The sequence below is a fragment of the Biomphalaria glabrata genome, chromosome 14 (genome assembly GCF_947242115.1).
Source record: "Biomphalaria glabrata chromosome 14, xgBioGlab47.1, whole genome shotgun sequence".
Taxonomy (NCBI): domain Eukaryota; kingdom Metazoa; phylum Mollusca; class Gastropoda; family Planorbidae; genus Biomphalaria; species Biomphalaria glabrata.
The window spans coordinates 22551981-22571060 of NC_074724.1; the positions used below are offsets into that span (position 1 = coordinate 22551981).

Genomic DNA, 19080 nt, shown 5'->3' on the forward strand with positions numbered 1-19080 from the left:
ACCACTACATGAGCCGTAAAGGAAGTGGGAATTTAGTTCTGCATTATGTTTCTACCATGGTACCCTGTGGCTAGCACAATGAATGATGGAATGTATTTTCGTAAAGAAATGTTTACCCTATTTTTATCATTCATTCATACAAACATATAAATAACTTACTTAATGCGCAACACGGAATGTGTAGAGAAGGTAACTTTATTTCGTTATCGGTGTGATTAGTAAATAATCAGGTCAACAGGTCAGAATGGATATAAATAAAGTACATAAAACTGAAAACAAATCGATCTTGATAGAACAGGATTAAAATTCAAAATAAAGTTTCACTTCTGGTAGTAGATAAATTCTTAAGCCTCTAATCCAGTGTGTCATGTCTTGAGTAGTCAGTAGGCAGGGCTGTTCAACTTAGATCCTGTCACAGAGGGCGGCCTTGAAGTGGCATTTGTCCACTGCTGGGCTCTCTTTCAGACGACGGCAGCTGAAAAAAAAAATCAGGCCATTGTTGTTGTTTTATTTTATGTATAGATGTCACGTGCTTCAACAACAATAATGATGACGTCATCGCGGTGTCAAACTTTAAATATAACGGGACTCGCGAATAGTTGAATATTCGATTGATACGTAACCGAATATTCTTATTTAGATCTGTTGATTACTTTGATTGGACTTTGTATGATGTGTTTTCAAAGACATTTTGTGTCGAGAATGGTTGATGCCATTAAAATCTATGTAGTGTCACTTAGTGTTTGAAAATGTCATAATTGAAACAAGTTGTATTCAAACAAATAGTCAACTTCAGAAAACACGCCCACTTCTGGAGTAGGTAAAACTTTAGTGCAGAGGTTCACGATAATGTCAAGGACGCTAAAATTTGTTCAGTGTTACCAACTAAGTCAAAGCTACAAATGAAAGAAATAAGATAACAAGATTCTAAAAGGTCCACAAAAATAATCCTTTAACTTTATTAAAAAAAAACACCTAGCTTATCAGCACTTTATGTTTCGTACACCGGATAGGCCAAAAAGTTTTGCTGTTTGTGGATTGGCCTCGCTATCTAAAAATGTCCAGTTAGAAATGTGTGTTTCAAATACAAAAGTTTCCCTTTCAGACCTTCCGATCTATGGAGCAGATGATGTTAAGGTCATCTGTTTATGTGGCCAACGGTTAACGAGCAGGGTGTCATGTGGCCATCACAACGACCAACTGCCTTTACTTTCCCCAACTAAAGTCAGGTACCCATTAGAGTTGGGTGGACTCAGGGGCGACCTAAAAATCCCGAAATTCAAAATCGCAGTTTTCACCGAGATTGGAACCCAGGATCCCAGGTTCGGAAGCCGAGCGCTTAACCACTCGCGCCCCCTGTGTTTCAAATAGAGATAAAACAAAACTGTAACTAAAAGAATGTCAGTTTCAGATTTATAAAATACAATGAAAAAATGTTCTCATGTTTGTTTAATTTGCGTAATGTAATGCAGTGAAAAACTAATTCGCACTTCGACCCTGAATGCTGAATATGTGATATTGGTATATATTTTCGTTTAAAGCACAGATAATGTTTTTAAACAATAGCTATCAATTCAATTTGATAGGTGAGATGACTATCAGAACTGAGTTAAATCTACGAGGATGTAAGTTGGTTAGTTCAATGAAAATCTTCCTGATTCTGTAAATTAATTTTAATTACAATTTAAATAGAAGGAGAAGAAAATGGTGAAGCAAGGGACTTAATCGTGTCAAAATTGTGTTTTCAGTGCTTTCAATTAGATTGTCTTTCTTGCATTTCTTAAAAAAGAGGTTCCCATCTTTATGTTTACTTACGCCTCCTGATCCTTGTCACAATAAGCCTGAACGCAATCCTTGAAGGTTGTCACTATGTTCACGTTGTTGGCCGCGAAGCAGTGTTTGACAGGGCTTCTGGTCAGAATAGGGCCGCATGTCTTAATGGCATCCACTTTCTCAGCATTTCTGCACTTGGCAAAGCTGATGGAGATGTCGTCGCACTCGTCTTTGATAGGTTCAGGGCTGTGGGTCAGATCAAACTTAGGCTACAAATCTTGATAAATATAAAGCATAATATTGTTAGGCTTATGATTTGAATATGTAAATTTAAAATATCTCAGCACAGGAATGTCTCTTGCATGTGCCGTGAAAACCATTCTAAGTACTAGGGGAAAAAAGTTGTGCTAAAGTGCCACCAGTGGGGAAGGAAGACAAGACTAATTAAAATACCAGCTAATGGTTAAAATAAATAAATGATGATATATTTTAATAAGTAAAACTATATTGCTATAGGCTAGTGAATGACTTAGACACATGTTAAAATTAAATCTAAATGCTAATGACGTTACATAATTCGAATAAAGCCTATAAACCAAAAAATAACACACACACACACACAAAATATCAGGTTAATCATTGATCCGTTTGATTGTCAAAAGAGCTGAGCCTAAGGCTCTTCGAACTCTAGGCGTGTAAGCCTGCTTGAACAAAACCGTTCTGTCTGGAAGAGGTCCAAGTCAATGTCTATGTAAAGCATTGCTATTTCTGATATACCCGGCACTCCGGGCGCATGGACTAGAATGCATGGCCGAAGACCGAGTACACCGGGAATCCCCGCCATTTTCCTATGTTTTATCAAGGTAACCGTGCAGGACTCACCATTAGTGTAATGGTCTCTTGAGGAACGGCGCATGGAGTATCGACAGGGACGTGGAAGCTCTCTTTCAACTCCAGACACATTTGTAGTTTTTTTAAATTGTGGGCATTGTAATGATTGCAACCTCAAAAAAATATCTTAAATTGTCTTCTACCTTTTATCTTCACATCTGTTAATAAGGCAAGTCTGTAGCACTACTATAGTGTCATTGATACAATACATCTTTAGTAGGAAGTGTTGTTTTTTTTTGTAATATCTAGGTTTATGTTTATTAGCTTAACCAATTTCTAAATGTAAAAGCGTTGCCACTTAATTCTTCTTTATAGTAATGACCCAACAATCGACAGTGAAGGCCACCCGAAAATGCACGTACTTATAGCAATGACCTAACTGGTGGAGACGCCCTTGAAAGTACACGTACTTATAGCAATGACCCAACTGATGGAGACGCCATGGAAAGTGCTTTTTACTTACTCAACTCTGAGTACGTTACTGATATCTTTGTGTCCAGCCACCATGACAGACAACAGCTTCAGCTCGATGGAGTTGTAAGGAGTGTTTTTGTAGTTCACATTCAGATTGCAGATGTTGCCTGAAGCGACTGTGCCGACGATCTGGTTCTTTGGGGCTATGACACAGATACCAGGTGTGTAGGACTACATTGGGAAGACCAACAAAAAATACTCGTGAAAAGATAATACTTAATTAATATCGACACAGGAAATATTGTCAATGTTTTGTTCATCAATAAAGTTCATATTTTCGGCTTTTTTTGTTGATATACCCATCTAAGGGGGATAACTAGAGAAATATTTTCATCTTGGTGTTACTGGCGTAGAGAAATGAAGAAGTTTTTTAGGCTACGTAATTTATAAGGATACGATCATTTTAGCATTATTCAATTAAATGTACTACAAGATCTTTGGCTTGTAGCACAGGATAATTTGTGTTATTTAGTAGCAGCATCGATCTATACATATTACATATAGCGTGCTGCCTGGGTATTGTTTAGTTTATGTAGTGATTCAAAAATTTTTACAAATCACGTTTAACTTTACCTGAAGAACTGTGCTGTTGACTGGAGATCTGAAAATAATTTGTCCACCGCAGCCTGAAATGGACCATCTCTTCTGGAAGAAATCATAGCCCATGTTGAACTCTTGATTGGCCATAAATACTTGAGAGCTTTTACCTTGTCCCATATCAGTGTAGGTTCTGGTCTAAAAACACCAAGAAAAAAAATGTAATTTTAAAACACATATATAAATATCAAAAGCTATAAAATTGAGACTAAGTAACGAAACATGTGTGAAGTTGTGAACTAGCTCAAAAGATCCAAAACAGACTGACCTGTGGGTCATAGACTTTAGTACTGATGAGTTTCAAAACTTTCTCTTCTGTGCCGATTTTGATCCTAATACCAAGATGGTCATTATACTGAGCATATCTGTGAGGTAGCAGTTCAAATCATTGTAGGTTTCAATCAAAGCAATTAACCTTACAGGGAACGTGAAAGCTAAGGAATGCAATGTCTAAGTTAGGCGGTTGATGTCGAAGTGAAAAGCCTAACCCTAGAGAGTTTTGAAGAAAATCTCATTGGGTCTAGACAGAGGGTGTGAGATTGTGAAAGAGTTATCAGTGAGGTACCGATGATTGAAACAGAAAAGAGGGATTGTGTGACAAGTAATTTCAATATCTTTAACATTAGTCTATAAAGAGCCCATGTAACTTGCTGTTGTAAATTTCCCATGTAATGTTACGGAGAAACTGGGGTATGAGCGTCTATTTCGTGTGTTATCGTACAGATTGGTTTCTCTTATAATGTATTGTTTTTTGTAATGCACAATTGTAAAACAAATTTTCTCACGGATAATAAAGATTATTATTATTATTATTATTATTATGTTAGCCCCCTGTTAGAAGCAGACACCCATCTTAACAGATGATTACATACTCAATAAAGTTTCCAGCGGCGAAAATTTCCAGCTCGCAAGCTAAGTTCCCAACCGGGCTGCTAACTTTAGCCACGCTGTAGGTACATGGGAAGTTGATCCAGGCTGTCATGTGTCTGGCGGATTTCAGTTCTGGATCATCTCTCAGGATGCACAGACCAGATGCTGTTAATAACAAGAAAAAGGCGTCAAAAACCATAATAATAATAATAATAACCTTAAGCCATACCATAATTGTACTGCCACATCACTGCTACACTTTCGACAGTTTTGTGTTACTTTTGTTACAGATTCTATACGTTGAACTAGAAGACTGTTCGTCGGATCCAAGACATGCTGCAGGACAGCTGGAGATGTTTGCGGTTAGGATTTGAATTAGAGACAAGACTTCTCGAAGTGTACACCTTATGTCAAGGCCGTACTGTACATTTGGTTGATATAGCATTACCCGAGTACGCTATTCTGCCTCAACGTAGCACTCGGGTGGAAACGATCGCTAGAGGAAGTGATTAGGCTAAATTAATAGCAGAACAAAACTTCTGTGGGAGTGTCCAAGGGAATGCGAGAGCTTTCCCATTGCACGGTGCGGAGTTGAAAGAGAGCTTCCACGTCCCTGTCGATAATCCAGGCGCCGTTCCTCAAGGGACCGTTACATTAATGGCGAGTTCTGCACGGTTAGCTTGGTACAACATAGGAAAATGGGGAGGTTCCCGGTGTGTTCGGCCTTCGCCATGCATTCTAGTCCATGTGCCCGGAGTGCCGGGAATATCGGAAATAGCAATGTTTTACATAGACATTGACTTGGACCTCTTCCAGACAGAACGGTTTGTTCAAGCTGGCCTACACGCCTAGAGCTCGAAGAGCCTTCGGCTCAGCTCTTTTGACATTAACACGATATATTATTACCACACAACTTACAGGTGTCCTTGAACTGCTCTCACTATTACCACACAACTTACAGGTGTCCTTGAACTTGTCTCACTATTACCACACAACTTACATGTGTCCTTGAACTGCTCTCACTATATGTCTATTTATTGTAAAGTAAGATTGTTATAAAGCAAATTATGATTATTAAAATTGCAATAAAATTGTACGAACTGTCTCTTGTGGTAGCAAGATGCTAGTAGATCATCATAAGGGACCAGGAGGCAGAAGAAGAGTCATTAAATTTTGAAATTTAGTTAAATTCTGAAGCAAGATTGAGAATGTTCTACAAATGTTAGATTTCAGAAATTTATATTTGTATTTTATTATGAATTTTAAAAACTTTTTTTTTTTAATGAGCTTCCATTTGGAGACTTGCACGATCAATTGAACAATGTCAAGGACGCTAACCCAAACTTCACTATTATCAACTAAAAAAAAAGCTAAACGCAGAAAAGTGCTTGGAAAATTTGACTCCTTACAATGCTAAAAAGTGCAAAAATTATTCTTTATCAAAACTTTCTTTAGTTCTAACACCGGATACACCAAATAGGTTGCTATTTACAGTTTTTCCACCATATATGAAATTCTCCGGTAAAGGGTTACTAGGATGGAGTTAGAATATATTGTTCTAAGACCTTGGACCCTGACGAAACCACAGAACAAAAGATGTAAGATCAAATAGATCGCTTGTACGTTTAAAGAAGTTCTTTTAGATCATTACGTCATAGACCAAACCTCCTTCCGGATGGCAGCAGGTAGGGGTGGAACCGGGGACCTTTGTGTCAACACTCTTGAGCAAAGTCTATACGACAAGGCAGAGATACACATATCTAAAGACGACTGTAAATAAAAGAGCAGAGGTACTTACTTTGCTGTGTACAGCACAGGTCACCATCTCCCTTGAAACCATCAATGCAGTGACATCTTTGAGTCGTTGCGTTCAGAGAGGCTTCTCTTACGCATTTACCTCGTGGATTGTCACCCTTGGGAGCTAAAAAAAAAAACAAACACAATCTTTAAAAGCTTAATTGCTGTCTTTAAGTGTAACATTTATTTTTAATACTTGATTAAAAAACATCTTCACTATTGACCACCTTGCCAACATTAACAACTACTGCACCAACATTGTCAACACCAGAGCAACGTTTGAGTTCGTGGCTTGCTAAATGGATCACTAAATTTTACTTACGTGCAGCAAGGGAGGTAAACGCTACTGCGAAGAAAACGGTTGCACAAAGTAAGACTTGCATGATGCTTTCCCTTGATACAAAATTCAATAGAAAATGGTAAAAATAAATGTGAAAATAATTAAGAAAAATAAATGTACTATTCAAATGAAAAACAGTGAACTGTTCCATTATGGGACTATCAGACATTTTCACTCAAGGAAAAAAATTACATTTATCTTCATCTATATCTCAATTCATAAATTAAACTATTTATTACTTTAATAGAACTATAAAATTGTTTCATCATCTATTAATTGTTCACATTTCTTATGACCATTTGCAATCATATAGCAGATCAGAATTAGGTTCATTAAGATCTAAGCCTATTTGGAAAGCACAGTGTAATTATGACACTACGTTGCGTTTTACTTTGACCCTAACATTTATAATTTCAGAATGTTCATATATCATAGTGCTCATTCATCAGAATGTTCATTTATATATCAGAATGTTTAATAGATTGAATGTTTATGTTTTTAAATAGCAATTTTAATTTATAAAATTTTTCACTTGAATTTCTTTTGATCCACCAAGCATTTAAACAGATGTAAGATGTAAGATGTGAGATGCGAGATGTAAGCTGTGAGATGTATGATGTGATATGTAAGATGAGATATGTAAGATGTGACATGTAAGATGTGAGAGGTAAGATGTAAGATGTAAGGTGTGAGATGTAAGATGTGAGATGTGAGATGTATGATGTGATATGTAAGATTTAAGATGTGATATGTAAGATGTAAAATGTGAGAGGTAAGATGTAAGATATGAGATGTAAGGTGTGAGATGTAAGATGTGAGATAAATTGAGTTCATTTCTAATTAAAATTATTTAAAGAGTCAACCAAAACAAACGACGGGAAAACAGAATCAAAGAATCAACGGGACCTACACTGGAGAGACTTTAAGAGCGAAAAGTTGTCAACTGACAGCATGTCTTGCCATTAGGATACAATAGGATACATAAATATACAATAAGATACATTAGGATACAATAGGATACAATAGGATACAGTAGGATACATTAGACTAGAAGAACTAGTGAGATTTCCACGACTTACATTGACGCTTACACACAGACGAAGCCAACACATACAGAAAATAATGTATAAAATAATTGGAAAGTAATGTGCCAAAAGAATGTAATTACTCCTTGTAATATGAAGTTAGCTTAGTCATGGTAAATAACTCTTACTGCTGTAAATAGAAACAATGCAAAAAGAAAGTAATCTAATAGAAATTTTTCTAGAAAAGATTGCCTTAACAAATGGGACATACTTGCAGAGCCAAATCATGAAATGTAATTTAATGATATATTTTTTAAATAATGCTAATATTTATAGCATTTTTTTTCCAAGGCTAAATATCAACGATTAAAGAAACTCACCAAAGTAACTCTGGATGTAGAAGCCTGAGCTGGGTCTGAAAGTGATGCAGTGACTGAGCCAGGCAAGATACTTTTATAGTGTAAGATGTGACGTCATCTTTGACTTACATCCCGGAAATCAAACTCCCACAAAATCTCCCTCTTCCAAAAGATAAGAAGAGGGGAGGCTTAGCTAGAGACATCATCTCCTTAATCCAGACTTAAATCTTTAATCCTAAGATCTGAATCTAAGGATGTTAAAAGTTAGGATTGTAGATTAAAAACAAAATTTGCTTGGGTCAGCACTTTTGTTTTCTATTCTTTCCTCTGGAAAATGTTAAAACCCTTTCTTCTGTTGAAATGATGACGTCACTAGTGAATAATCGCATAGGGCTACATACATTGAATAGTGAAAGTCTTGTGTGGGTGTACTGTGTCCCTCGGTTCAATAATGATGAAATATCAAATAGATAAAAAAAAACAACAACATTGGGGGATGCTGAGTTGCATAAGTCCCCCTTGCTACCTAACACATGGCTTGAATCCGAACTCGAGCTGTGTTTGCTAAACGCAGAAGTGAAACCTAACAGATACCCCTTACCCCTACATATATCACAAAAGAGATTTGGTCAGAGCGAACTTGGTATTTTAAAGCATGAAAGATGCGCTTACAAAAGAAAAAAAATGGGTACTAAAGCAATCAAATATATATTTTTATGGCAGGCCCTAGTTAATAGCTAGCTGTTTTTTGCAATGATTGCAAACTAAATCAAAGATAAGGCTAAAATATTTCTTATATACCTAAAGAAATCAATGTATAGTGCATTGTATCGCGATATATCGCATCGTTATTTAGAAGATTTAGGCTTATGTGTGGTTTTTTAAAACTTAATAACTTTGTGTTATTGTTTCTTTTTTTTAATTATTATTTTGATTATCGATGAGACATCTCTTTCTATTTCAATGTGACGCAACGCTAACGCCATCTTTGTCCGACAGCTTTGTCTTATGAAGCCACGTGTTACCATGGCCAGAGATTAATCAGGTCAGAGTCTATTTAGCGGTAACCCAGTTCTAGTTTGACTACACCTCTACCTGGATCAGGGCGCTGGATCCAAACAGCAGTTCAGATCATCAAACTTAATGCTTGTGGATTATCCTCGGCTTAGTTTCTGTTCCGTGACGTAGTTCACCCAGTACAGTATAGATCTCTGGGGCAGCCAAAACAATAGCGCCGATAGGGACAATGTTAGTTCAATTTTAGTTCAGTCCATTTGAAATTGCTGCTACGAATTTCAGTTCACATCCAGATATTTTACATAAAGGTATGTTTTATAAAAATGTAATATTTAATTGGAATAATTAGTCCTATATTTAAATTTTTTAATGGTAATGTTTCTAGATCTTTTTTTTTTAAACCGTGTTGAAAAAAGGTTATACTTTAGGTTTAGGAGAATTGTTATTTTGACCATTGTGGATTGATCTGAAAACTTGTTCTAGTGTCTAACTATAAACATGTTCGTTTCAAGTCAACTAAACTGAAATGGATGCTCCCAAATATACTCATCCATTTTTACATTCCGCATGTACACAATTGTTCACTTCTTGTTTGTACACAATTGTTCACTTCTTATTTGTACACAATTGTTCACTTCTTGTTTGTAAAAGTCAAAGATAAATTTAGAGAATAAGAAAAAAGTGAAACTACAAAATTTCCAATTTTTTTAACCTTCATCCAAATTAAACAGTCTCGTGAAAAGTTGATAAAATTTTGGAAACACTTCAAGTAGATTTGTGTCATTGTTTTAATTAATCTTGTTATGGGAATTTTGTCTGAAGGGAAAGCCTTGGAAGATTAATTGTGCGAATTCAAAAGTTTAACAAAAATCCAAGAAAAAGGTCACGTATATAATTTTAGTATTTTATCTCACGTTCTTTATTAAAATTATTATCACTATTGAAGATTGTGAAATGATTCTACACTCGAGACGCTCTTAAGACGATTACGCTTCCAGAACCCTTCGGCTCAACGTATCAGTGATTCTATTCTTCTAGGACAAGCAGCAAGACGAAACCAAGCAACTCTTTGGAACACGATCTAGTGTAAGCGTTTCTTCTCCCAGGACGTCATGGCAATAAAGTACGTATCTTACCTAACCTAATAAGAGTAAGTGTTCTTTATAAAGCTTATATCAACTCACTCCGTCCGTCTGTCTGTCTGTCTGGTAAAAAGCTTGTGCTTGTTATTTGACACCCAGTCTCGGATTGAACAGAAATTTTGCAGTTATTTATTCTACATGGCAACGATAGGATCAATTTAAAAAGTTAACAACCATTTTATTAATTAACTATTGGTGATAAATTATTTAGTTTGGTACCTTGAACAAGGGAAAGAAATCGTACTTGACAGATGTGGTGGTATAAGCTGACTAAGTCCCCTTAAGGACTCGAGCCCTGAGTGAACATTTTTTTAATGCATTTAAAAAACGATCATGTAAAAATTCACCAAGATGTCCCCATTCTTCCTTCCCCCATTTACAACTGGTCCAGACAAGTGATAGAATCATAGAGCATTTAGAAAGTGAAAGGCTAAACAAAAACAATATTTCTAATCACACAGATTTATTATGTCTTGGAAAATCACACATACACTTATGACTGATCCAAACTAATTGATGTAATCACACTTAATATAAGCTTTTATTTTATTTATTTTTTTAGAGAATTTTTTATGTTTTTCTTTTATTTTTTTTTTATGAAAAAGATAATATATGAGTACTTCCTCTAGTCAGTAACAATCTGATGACAAATTAGAAATTGACCTTTTAGCTGATTTTGCACGTAGAAGCAGATCGCGTTATTGTGAAACAATTCTCTAACCAGTCGATTGTAATTAGTTTAATATCACGTTAATGTCTTCTGTATAGTGATTCTAATGAAGTTTTCTTTACAAGAACAAGGGCTAAAGTGAACGATTCATTGACAATACTACTTCAGATTAATTAATGGTCCTCACTGAGTGGTCCTCAAGCAGACCGTGGTCCTACTTGGCAGTGACGAGCTTCTGGTAATAGGGTAGAAACTGAGCAGCTGGGGGAATGGGGGAAAGGGGGGCGGTGAAGATTTCTAACATTCACCAGGTATCAGCCCTTAGATCTGCAGCCAAGCGCTATCTTTCCGTTGGCCAGCACGGCACATGACGTTTACAGAATTTCATCTCCATACCGAGCGATGCCCTTGAATAAGTCTGGAAGCGCTCTAGAAACATTTAAAAAATCAGCCAGGCGGGGTCTCCTGTATAGTCTGCGTTCATTGGATATGACTTCAGGAGTATGTTTCTTGGTTTCCAAAGGAAACTTTACCTGACTTAGCAGCAATGCTAGAACACCCTGGTTATTAAAGCCCAGGTAACCATGCGCACGGCCAGCAGGTGTCTACATATAGACCATTAACTCTCCGACAGTATGTTTACTTTGACTAAACGAGTAGCCGTGTTTAATGAACCGTGACCACGCTACAAATGACGCACTAAAAAAGAAGACGAGGTTAACCAAGGGAGGTCATCAACCATTTCCGGAAATGAAATTTCAAACCAATAGTTGGTTAACGGGGAAAAATATTGAAAGAGAAACGGAACAGTCTATCTATCTCTTCGCATCTTCCAAAAACAAATACACATGTATATATATGTGCAAGTGTGTATATTTCAAATGGTATTGTATTTTTATAGTATTTGAAATTTAATTTACTTCAAATTGCCGAAATGTTAATGTGTTTCTTGCTCTATTTGTTTAAAATTTTTTTTTTTAAATAATGGAAAGAACAATTAGAAGCATGTGTTGTCATGTAAAATACCTTTCTTCTTCCACCTTCGGACTCGGAGACCAGCCTTATAGAATAGAATGTTAGAACCTGAGTAGATGACAAGCTCAAGAGTGATAGGGGCGTAAGTAAGATTAACTGCAAATATATAGCTCCTCCTTCGTGATCGAGGATGAGCACATTTCTCATATTCTATGGATTCGAAGATGTCTGTAAAGTCCAATCCTCGCTTTTAAAAGCCGGCCGCATACGTGGCATGGGTGGGTTTGGTCAGTTGCAGACAGGCCTGCTTCTTCTCTCAGCTTTTTGTTGGTTCGTTCTTTCACCCTGGTCACTCAGCTTGCTTTATAACTGCAAAAATACATATTTATCTAAGACTAAGAATGTTTTATTGATCCTAAAGGAAACTTGTTGTTATAAGAAGGACTCTTTTCTCCAATAAAAACAACAAAAACATTAACAAAAATAGAACAGACACAACAGAAAGAAGTTCGTTCAGTGACTACACACACAGATGTCTTCATCTTATTAAACCTTTCCTTGTCAACGAGTAACGCTCGTACAGTCTGAGCGAGTAAGGAACGAACGAATTGTATTGCTCTGTTCTAGTTTTGATAGACACAAGTCACCCACTTCGCGACCACGTAGTTATAATGGAGCGGCTGGCCTTGGTCTTCTAAGATATTTCCGATTTCTCTAAGACATTTTGTTTCAAACGTTCGTTTAAATATGGTAGTGTCGTGCGTGTGGTATGGTAGTGTCGTGCGTGTGGTATGGTAGTGTCGTGCGTGTGGTATGGTAGTGTCGTGCGTGTGGTATGGTAGTGTCGTGCGTGTGGTATGGTAGTGTCGTGCGTGTGGTATGGTAGTGTCGTGCGTGTGGTATGGTAGTGTCGTGCGTGTGGTATGGTAGTGTCGTGCGTGTGGTATGGTAGTGTCGTGCGTGTGGTATGGTAGTGTCGTGAGTGTGGTATGGTAGAGTCGTGCGTCTGGTATGATAGTGTCGTGCGTGTGGTATGGTAGTGTCGTGAGTGTGGTATGGTAGTGTCGTGAGTGTGGTATGGTAGTGTCGTGAGTGTGGTATGGTAGTGTCGTGCGTCTGGTATGATAGTGTCGTGCGTGTGGTATGGTAGTGTCGTGCGTGTGGTATGGTAATGTCGTGCGTGTGGTATGGTAATGTCGTGCGTGTGGTATGGTAATGTCGTGCGTGTGGTATGGTAGTGTCGTGCGTGTGGTATGGTAGTGTCGTGCGTGTGGTATGGTAGTGTCGTGCGTGTGGTATGGTAGTGTCGTGCGTGTGGTATGGTAGTGTCGTGAGTGTGGTATGGTAATGTCGTGCGTGTGGTATGATAGTGTCGTGCGTGTGGTATGGTAGTGTCGTGAGTGTGGTATGGTAATGTCGTGCGTGTGGTATGATAGTGTCGTGCGTGTGGTATGGTAATGTCGTGCGTGTGGTATGGTAGTGTCGTGCGTGTGGTATGATAGTGTCGTGCGTGTGGTATGGTAATGTCGTGCGTGTGGTATGGTAATGTCGTGCGTGTGGTATGGTAGTGTCGTGCGTGTGGTATGGTAGTGTCGTGCGTGTGGTATGGTAGTGTCGTGCGTGTGGTATGGTAGTGTCGTGCGTGTGGTATGGTAGTGTCGTGAGTGTGGTATGGTAATGTCGTGCGTGTGGTATGATAGTGTCGTGCGTGTGGTATGGTAGTGTCGTGAGTGTGGTATGGTAGTGTCGTGCGTGTGGTATGATAGTGTCGTGCTTGTGGTATGGTAGTGTCGTGCGTGTGGTATGGTAGTGTCGTGCGTGTGGTATGGTAGTGTCGTGAGTGTGGTATGGTAGTGTCGTGCGTGTGGTATGGTAGTGTCGTGCGTGTGGTATGGTAGTGTCGTGAGTGTGGTATGGTAGTGTCGTGAGTGTGGTATGGTAGTGTCGTGCGTGTGGTATGGTAGTGTCGTGAGTGTGGTATGGTAGTGTCGTGAGTGTGGTATGGTAGTGTCGTGCGTGTGGTATGGTAGTGTCGTGAGTGTGGTATGGTAGTGTCGTGCGTGTGGTATGGTAGTGTCGTGCGTGTGGTATGATAGTGTCGTGCGTGTGGTATGGTAGTGTCGTGAGTGTGGTATGGTAATGTCGTGCGTGTGGTATGGTAGTGTCGTGCGTGTGGTATGGTAGTGTCGTGCGTGTGGTATGATAGTGTCGTGCGTGTGGTATGGTAGTGTCGTGAGTGTGGTATGGTAATGTCGTGCGTGTGGTATGGTAGTGTCGTGCGTGTGGTATGGTAGTGTCGTGCGTGTGGTATGGTAGTGTCGTGCTTGTGGTATGGTAGTGTCGTGCGTGTGGTATGGTAGTGTCGTGCGTGTGGTATGGTAGTGTCGTGCGTGTGGTATGGTAGTGTCGTGCGTGTGGTATGGTAGTGTCGTGCGTGTGGTATGGTAGTGTCGTGCGTGTGGTATGGTAGTGTCGTGCGTGTGGTATGGTAGTGTCGTGAGTGTGGTATGGTAGTGTCGTGCGTCTGGTATGATAGTGTCGTGCGTGTGGTATGGTAGTGTCGTGAGTGTGGTATGGTAGTGTCGTGAGTGTGGTATGGTAGTGTCGTGAGTGTGGTATGGTAGTGTCGTGCGTCTGGTATGATAGTGTCGTGCGTGTGGTATGGTAGTGTCGTGCGTGTGGTATGGTAATGTCGTGCGTGTGGTATGGTAATGTCGTGCGTGTGGTATGGTAATGTCGTGCGTGTGGTATGGTAGTGTCGTGCGTGTGGTATGGTAGTGTCGTGCGTGTGGTATGGTAGTGTCGTGCGTGTGGTATGGTAGTGTCGTGCGTGTGGTATGGTAGTGTCGTGAGTGTGGTATGGTAATGTCGTGCGTGTGGTATGATAGTGTCGTGCGTGTGGTATGGTAGTGTCGTGAGTGTGGTATGGTAATGTCGTGCGTGTGGTATGATAGTGTCGTGCGTGTGGTATGGTAATGTCGTGCGTGTGGTATGGTAGTGTCGTGCGTGTGGTATGATAGTGTCGTGCGTGTGGTATGGTAATGTCGTGCGTGTGGTATGGTAATGTCGTGCGTGTGGTATGGTAGTGTCGTGCGTGTGGTATGGTAGTGTCGTGCGTGTGGTATGGTAGTGTCGTGCGTGTGGTATGGTAGTGTCGTGCGTGTGGTATGGTAGTGTCGTGAGTGTGGTATGGTAATGTCGTGCGTGTGGTATGATAGTGTCGTGCGTGTGGTATGGTAGTGTCGTGAGTGTGGTATGGTAGTGTCGTGCGTGTGGTATGATAGTGTCGTGCTTGTGGTATGGTAGTGTCGTGCGTGTGGTATGGTAGTGTCGTGCGTGTGGTATGGTAGTGTCGTGAGTGTGGTATGGTAGTGTCGTGCGTGTGGTATGGTAGTGTCGTGCGTGTGGTATGGTAGTGTCGTGAGTGTGGTATGGTAGTGTCGTGAGTGTGGTATGGTAGTGTCGTGCGTGTGGTATGGTAGTGTCGTGAGTGTGGTATGGTAGTGTCGTGAGTGTGGTATGGTAGTGTCGTGCGTGTGGTATGGTAGTGTCGTGAGTGTGGTATGGTAGTGTCGTGCGTGTGGTATGGTAGTGTCGTGCGTGTGGTATGATAGTGTCGTGCGTGTGGTATGGTAGTGTCGTGAGTGTGGTATGGTAATGTCGTGCGTGTGGTATGGTAGTGTCGTGCGTGTGGTATGGTAGTGTCGTGCGTGTGGTATGATAGTGTCGTGCGTGTGGTATGGTAGTGTCGTGAGTGTGGTATGGTAATGTCGTGCGTGTGGTATGGTAGTGTCGTGCGTGTGGTATGGTAGTGTCGTGCGTGTGGTATGGTAGTGTCGTGCTTGTGGTATGGTAGTGTCGTGCGTGTGGTATGGTAGTGTCGTGCGTGTGGTATGGTAGTGTCGTGCGTGTGGTATGGTAGTGTCGTGCTTGTGGTATGGTAGTGTCGTGCGTGTGGTATGGTAGTGTCGTGCGTGTGGTATGGTAGTGTCGTGCGTGTGGTATGGTAGTGTCGTGCGTGTGGTATGGTAGTGTCGTGCTTGTGGTATGGTAGTGTCGTGCGTGTGGTATGGTAATGTCGTGCGTGTGGTATGGTAGTGTCGTGCGTGTGGTATGGTAGTGTCGTGCGTGTGGTATGGTAGTGTCGTGCGTGTGGTATGGTAGTGTCGTGCGTCTGGTTTTTGATGTTCTTTTCAATGAAGCGATGTTTTGCCAACAATTTGATTCCCTGCAAAAGATTTGTCTTGCCAACTAACTCTTTTCAGTCTGGACAACAGTGTTCAGTCTAAGATTAATGCGCGTGTTTCCAAGCTAGAGACTTTGTGACAAGTGTGAATGTATCAACATGGTCTGTGATTGTCACAATAACACAGGTCTCCACAAAGAGGAATGAATGAAGTACTTCAGGTACATAAATACTATTGCAACTGAATTTAACTTTATTTCATTATTTCGTTCTGATTTTGTGTATAAGTATTCAAGTAGGTTTTAAAATAACTAATTCATATTTTTAACAAACGTGACAAATTAAGAAAGTTGTACAAGAATCATCACATTAAAAAAAATAAAGTTAAAATAATCTATTTCTCACTCTTTATACATTTGTCTGTCTGTTTGTCTGTCTCTCTTTGTTCTCTGTATTTTTAGCCTGATGTCAGGCATTGTATTTGCAATTATCGCCGGCGTCCTGCTTGCGTCCACTTCTCAAGTTAGATAACGATTATCTGTTGTTTGTTGTTTGTCCCCCCATAAACTTTCTTGTTTTCTTTTTTTTTTAAATCTGCACAACAAAAGGGCGAGAACCTTCATCACCTCCCCAGGGTGGACGCCGCTGCATATTGTTCTGGTTCACGTCCCTCATCCACCGGTGATGAGGAAAAGGCGACGATGTGTATTTGATGATGATGGACGATGACACCGTCTGCTGATGATGCGTTTGACGTCTGCTGGACAATGGACCAACAGAAATGATAGTGTGCGTCACGTGACCGAAGAGACGCGAGATAAAAACCTTTGTCATAGCCAAGAGCGACAATAGGCGACCTTTGACGTTTGCAGGATGAATAAATTTTGATGGAAACTTTTCCCACAAAGTTGACGGCCTAGAAATGTAATTTTTGTTGGCTGTCATAATGAACAAATAAAAAAAAATATCATGATACAAAGTTTTGACAAAACGGCCATTGTATTACTCTGATCATTAGGTTTCTCTACACGTGCGCTATGAATTCTCAATTTTTTGGACAACGCTGGATTCTTACTTGTTCTATTATTGCAGGTCCATTGACTCTTGTCATAAAATAAAAAGATAATCATTTTTCATTGTTGAGACTCGCATTCTTTTATCCTTGTTTGTATCAGTTCAATAATTTGGGAAAATGTTATTTTCATATTCAAATATTTTGTTATTTTAATAAAAACAAAAACGTGTTGTAATACAAACTATATAAAAACAAACAAACATAAAAACCACGTTACAAAGACAGTTTGTGTGGAAACAAACTCATAATCGGTCTCCGAAGTTGTCCACATAGAGTCTTCACTAGGATTCGAATACGGGACTTCCAGTTCCAAGTGCTTTACCCCTCAGCTACTGCATCTCAATATATTCATTTAGTGTACACTTATATTTTTGTAAATGATAATTATTAACCTTATCAATACATTCAACATTAAAAACATGTAACATATAACATAGAGAAACTAAAAAAGATTTATTCTTCTTACAAAATTAGATAAATTGGCAACACAAACAAATTCTTGACCTATTTAGGTTCGGTAATGAGCTAGCTAGAAATGACTTGAAGACTTGGAATACTTGGACCAGACATTCTCCATTGCCATTTGTCCTACAAACTAGATCTCGATCTAGCTAGATTTAGACATTGTTCTAGAAATAGATCTAAGTCATTCTAAGTCTAGATCAAGGAAACAGATCGAAATCTAGAAGTCTAGATCTAGAACTAGATCTAGAATCTTGATGTAGAATCTAGATCTAGACTAGAATTCGTATGACTTTACAGATTTAATCTTAAAATTACTATACCTAGGCCAATGTTATGATCAGTAATAGTAGGCCTTTTGGTACCGGATAATGGTGTAGGCCTACAATGCTGTCCATATCCGATTCACTTCTTAATGTGATAATACTGTTTATATTATTAATAAATATGCACCCCTAAGATGCCAGAAAATAAATTATTGCCTTAATAATTACAATATTTTGTTCAAATTATTAATACATTTAATATATATATATATATATATATATATATATATATATATATATATATATATATATATATATATATATATATATATATATATATATATATATATATATATATATATATATATATATATATATATATATATATATATTATCTATCTATTAAATATAGCCTATCTAGATCTGGACTCTATTTAGTTTTATTTAGACTGACAAGTGTATAAAACTGCACGCTATAAAAGTAGTTAGTTGTTTTTTTTAACTTGTAATTAAAAAGAAGTTCGTATCAAACTTTTTTATAAACAACATTTCCATCAGTATTCCATTCAATAAGTTAATTAGTAAATGGAAAATATGTTTTATAATGATCCGTGCACACTTTTTCCCATTGTGACCTTAGATGCAAATCTTTTGTAGGCCTACCAATGCGCGAATTCTAACTGACGATAGGCTATTACCAAATGATTTGTCACAAATATTAATAAAACTAATAACTTTTTTTTTACTGCCTTGAAGGATTTCTAAGTAGATATGAGGTATTGTTTTTTTTTTTAAATTTGGTTTCTAGAAAAATCAGCTTCTAGAAGAAAAGATCTGTATTTCCAAGTCTACTTTTATAATGTTTTCGTATGCTACTAAGTTTACTCTTCTTATTAACCCTGCACATTTATTACACAATATTATAGAGATGAATATCTGGACTGAGAAACTGGGTGTCGCCTAGAGAGAAATGCTTTGAGTAAATAATGTTACAAACATATTTTATGTGTCCGTATGAGCATAAAACGTGTGTGTGTGTTTTGTTTATGAGAGAAAATGCGAGAGAAAGGGGTGGGAGGCGGTAGGGAGTGTCAAAATTCTAATTACTGAGACAGTGGAGTTCATTCTGCCTGTAACAAAGACTTGGCCAGCCCTCCACTT

The 19080-nt window shown here is 38.6% G+C and overlaps 1 protein-coding gene across 1 annotated transcript; it reads right to left on the reverse strand.

Annotated features, from left to right (window-relative positions):
• Nucleotides 1-179: 179 nt before the first annotated feature.
• On the reverse strand, nt 180-8275 carry LOC106073064 (uncharacterized). Its single transcript, XM_056011310.1, has 9 exons — nt 8148-8275; nt 6725-6795; nt 6404-6526; nt 4608-4770; nt 4004-4100; nt 3712-3873; nt 3128-3309; nt 1816-2019; nt 180-475 (listed from the first exon to the last, which is right to left on the reverse strand). The coding sequence occupies exons 2-9, from the start codon at nt 6783-6785 to the stop codon at nt 403-405; spliced, it is 1065 nt and encodes a 354-aa protein (XP_055867285.1). The 5' UTR covers nt 6786-6795; nt 8148-8275; the 3' UTR covers nt 180-402.
• Nucleotides 8276-19080: the final 10805 nt, after the last annotated feature.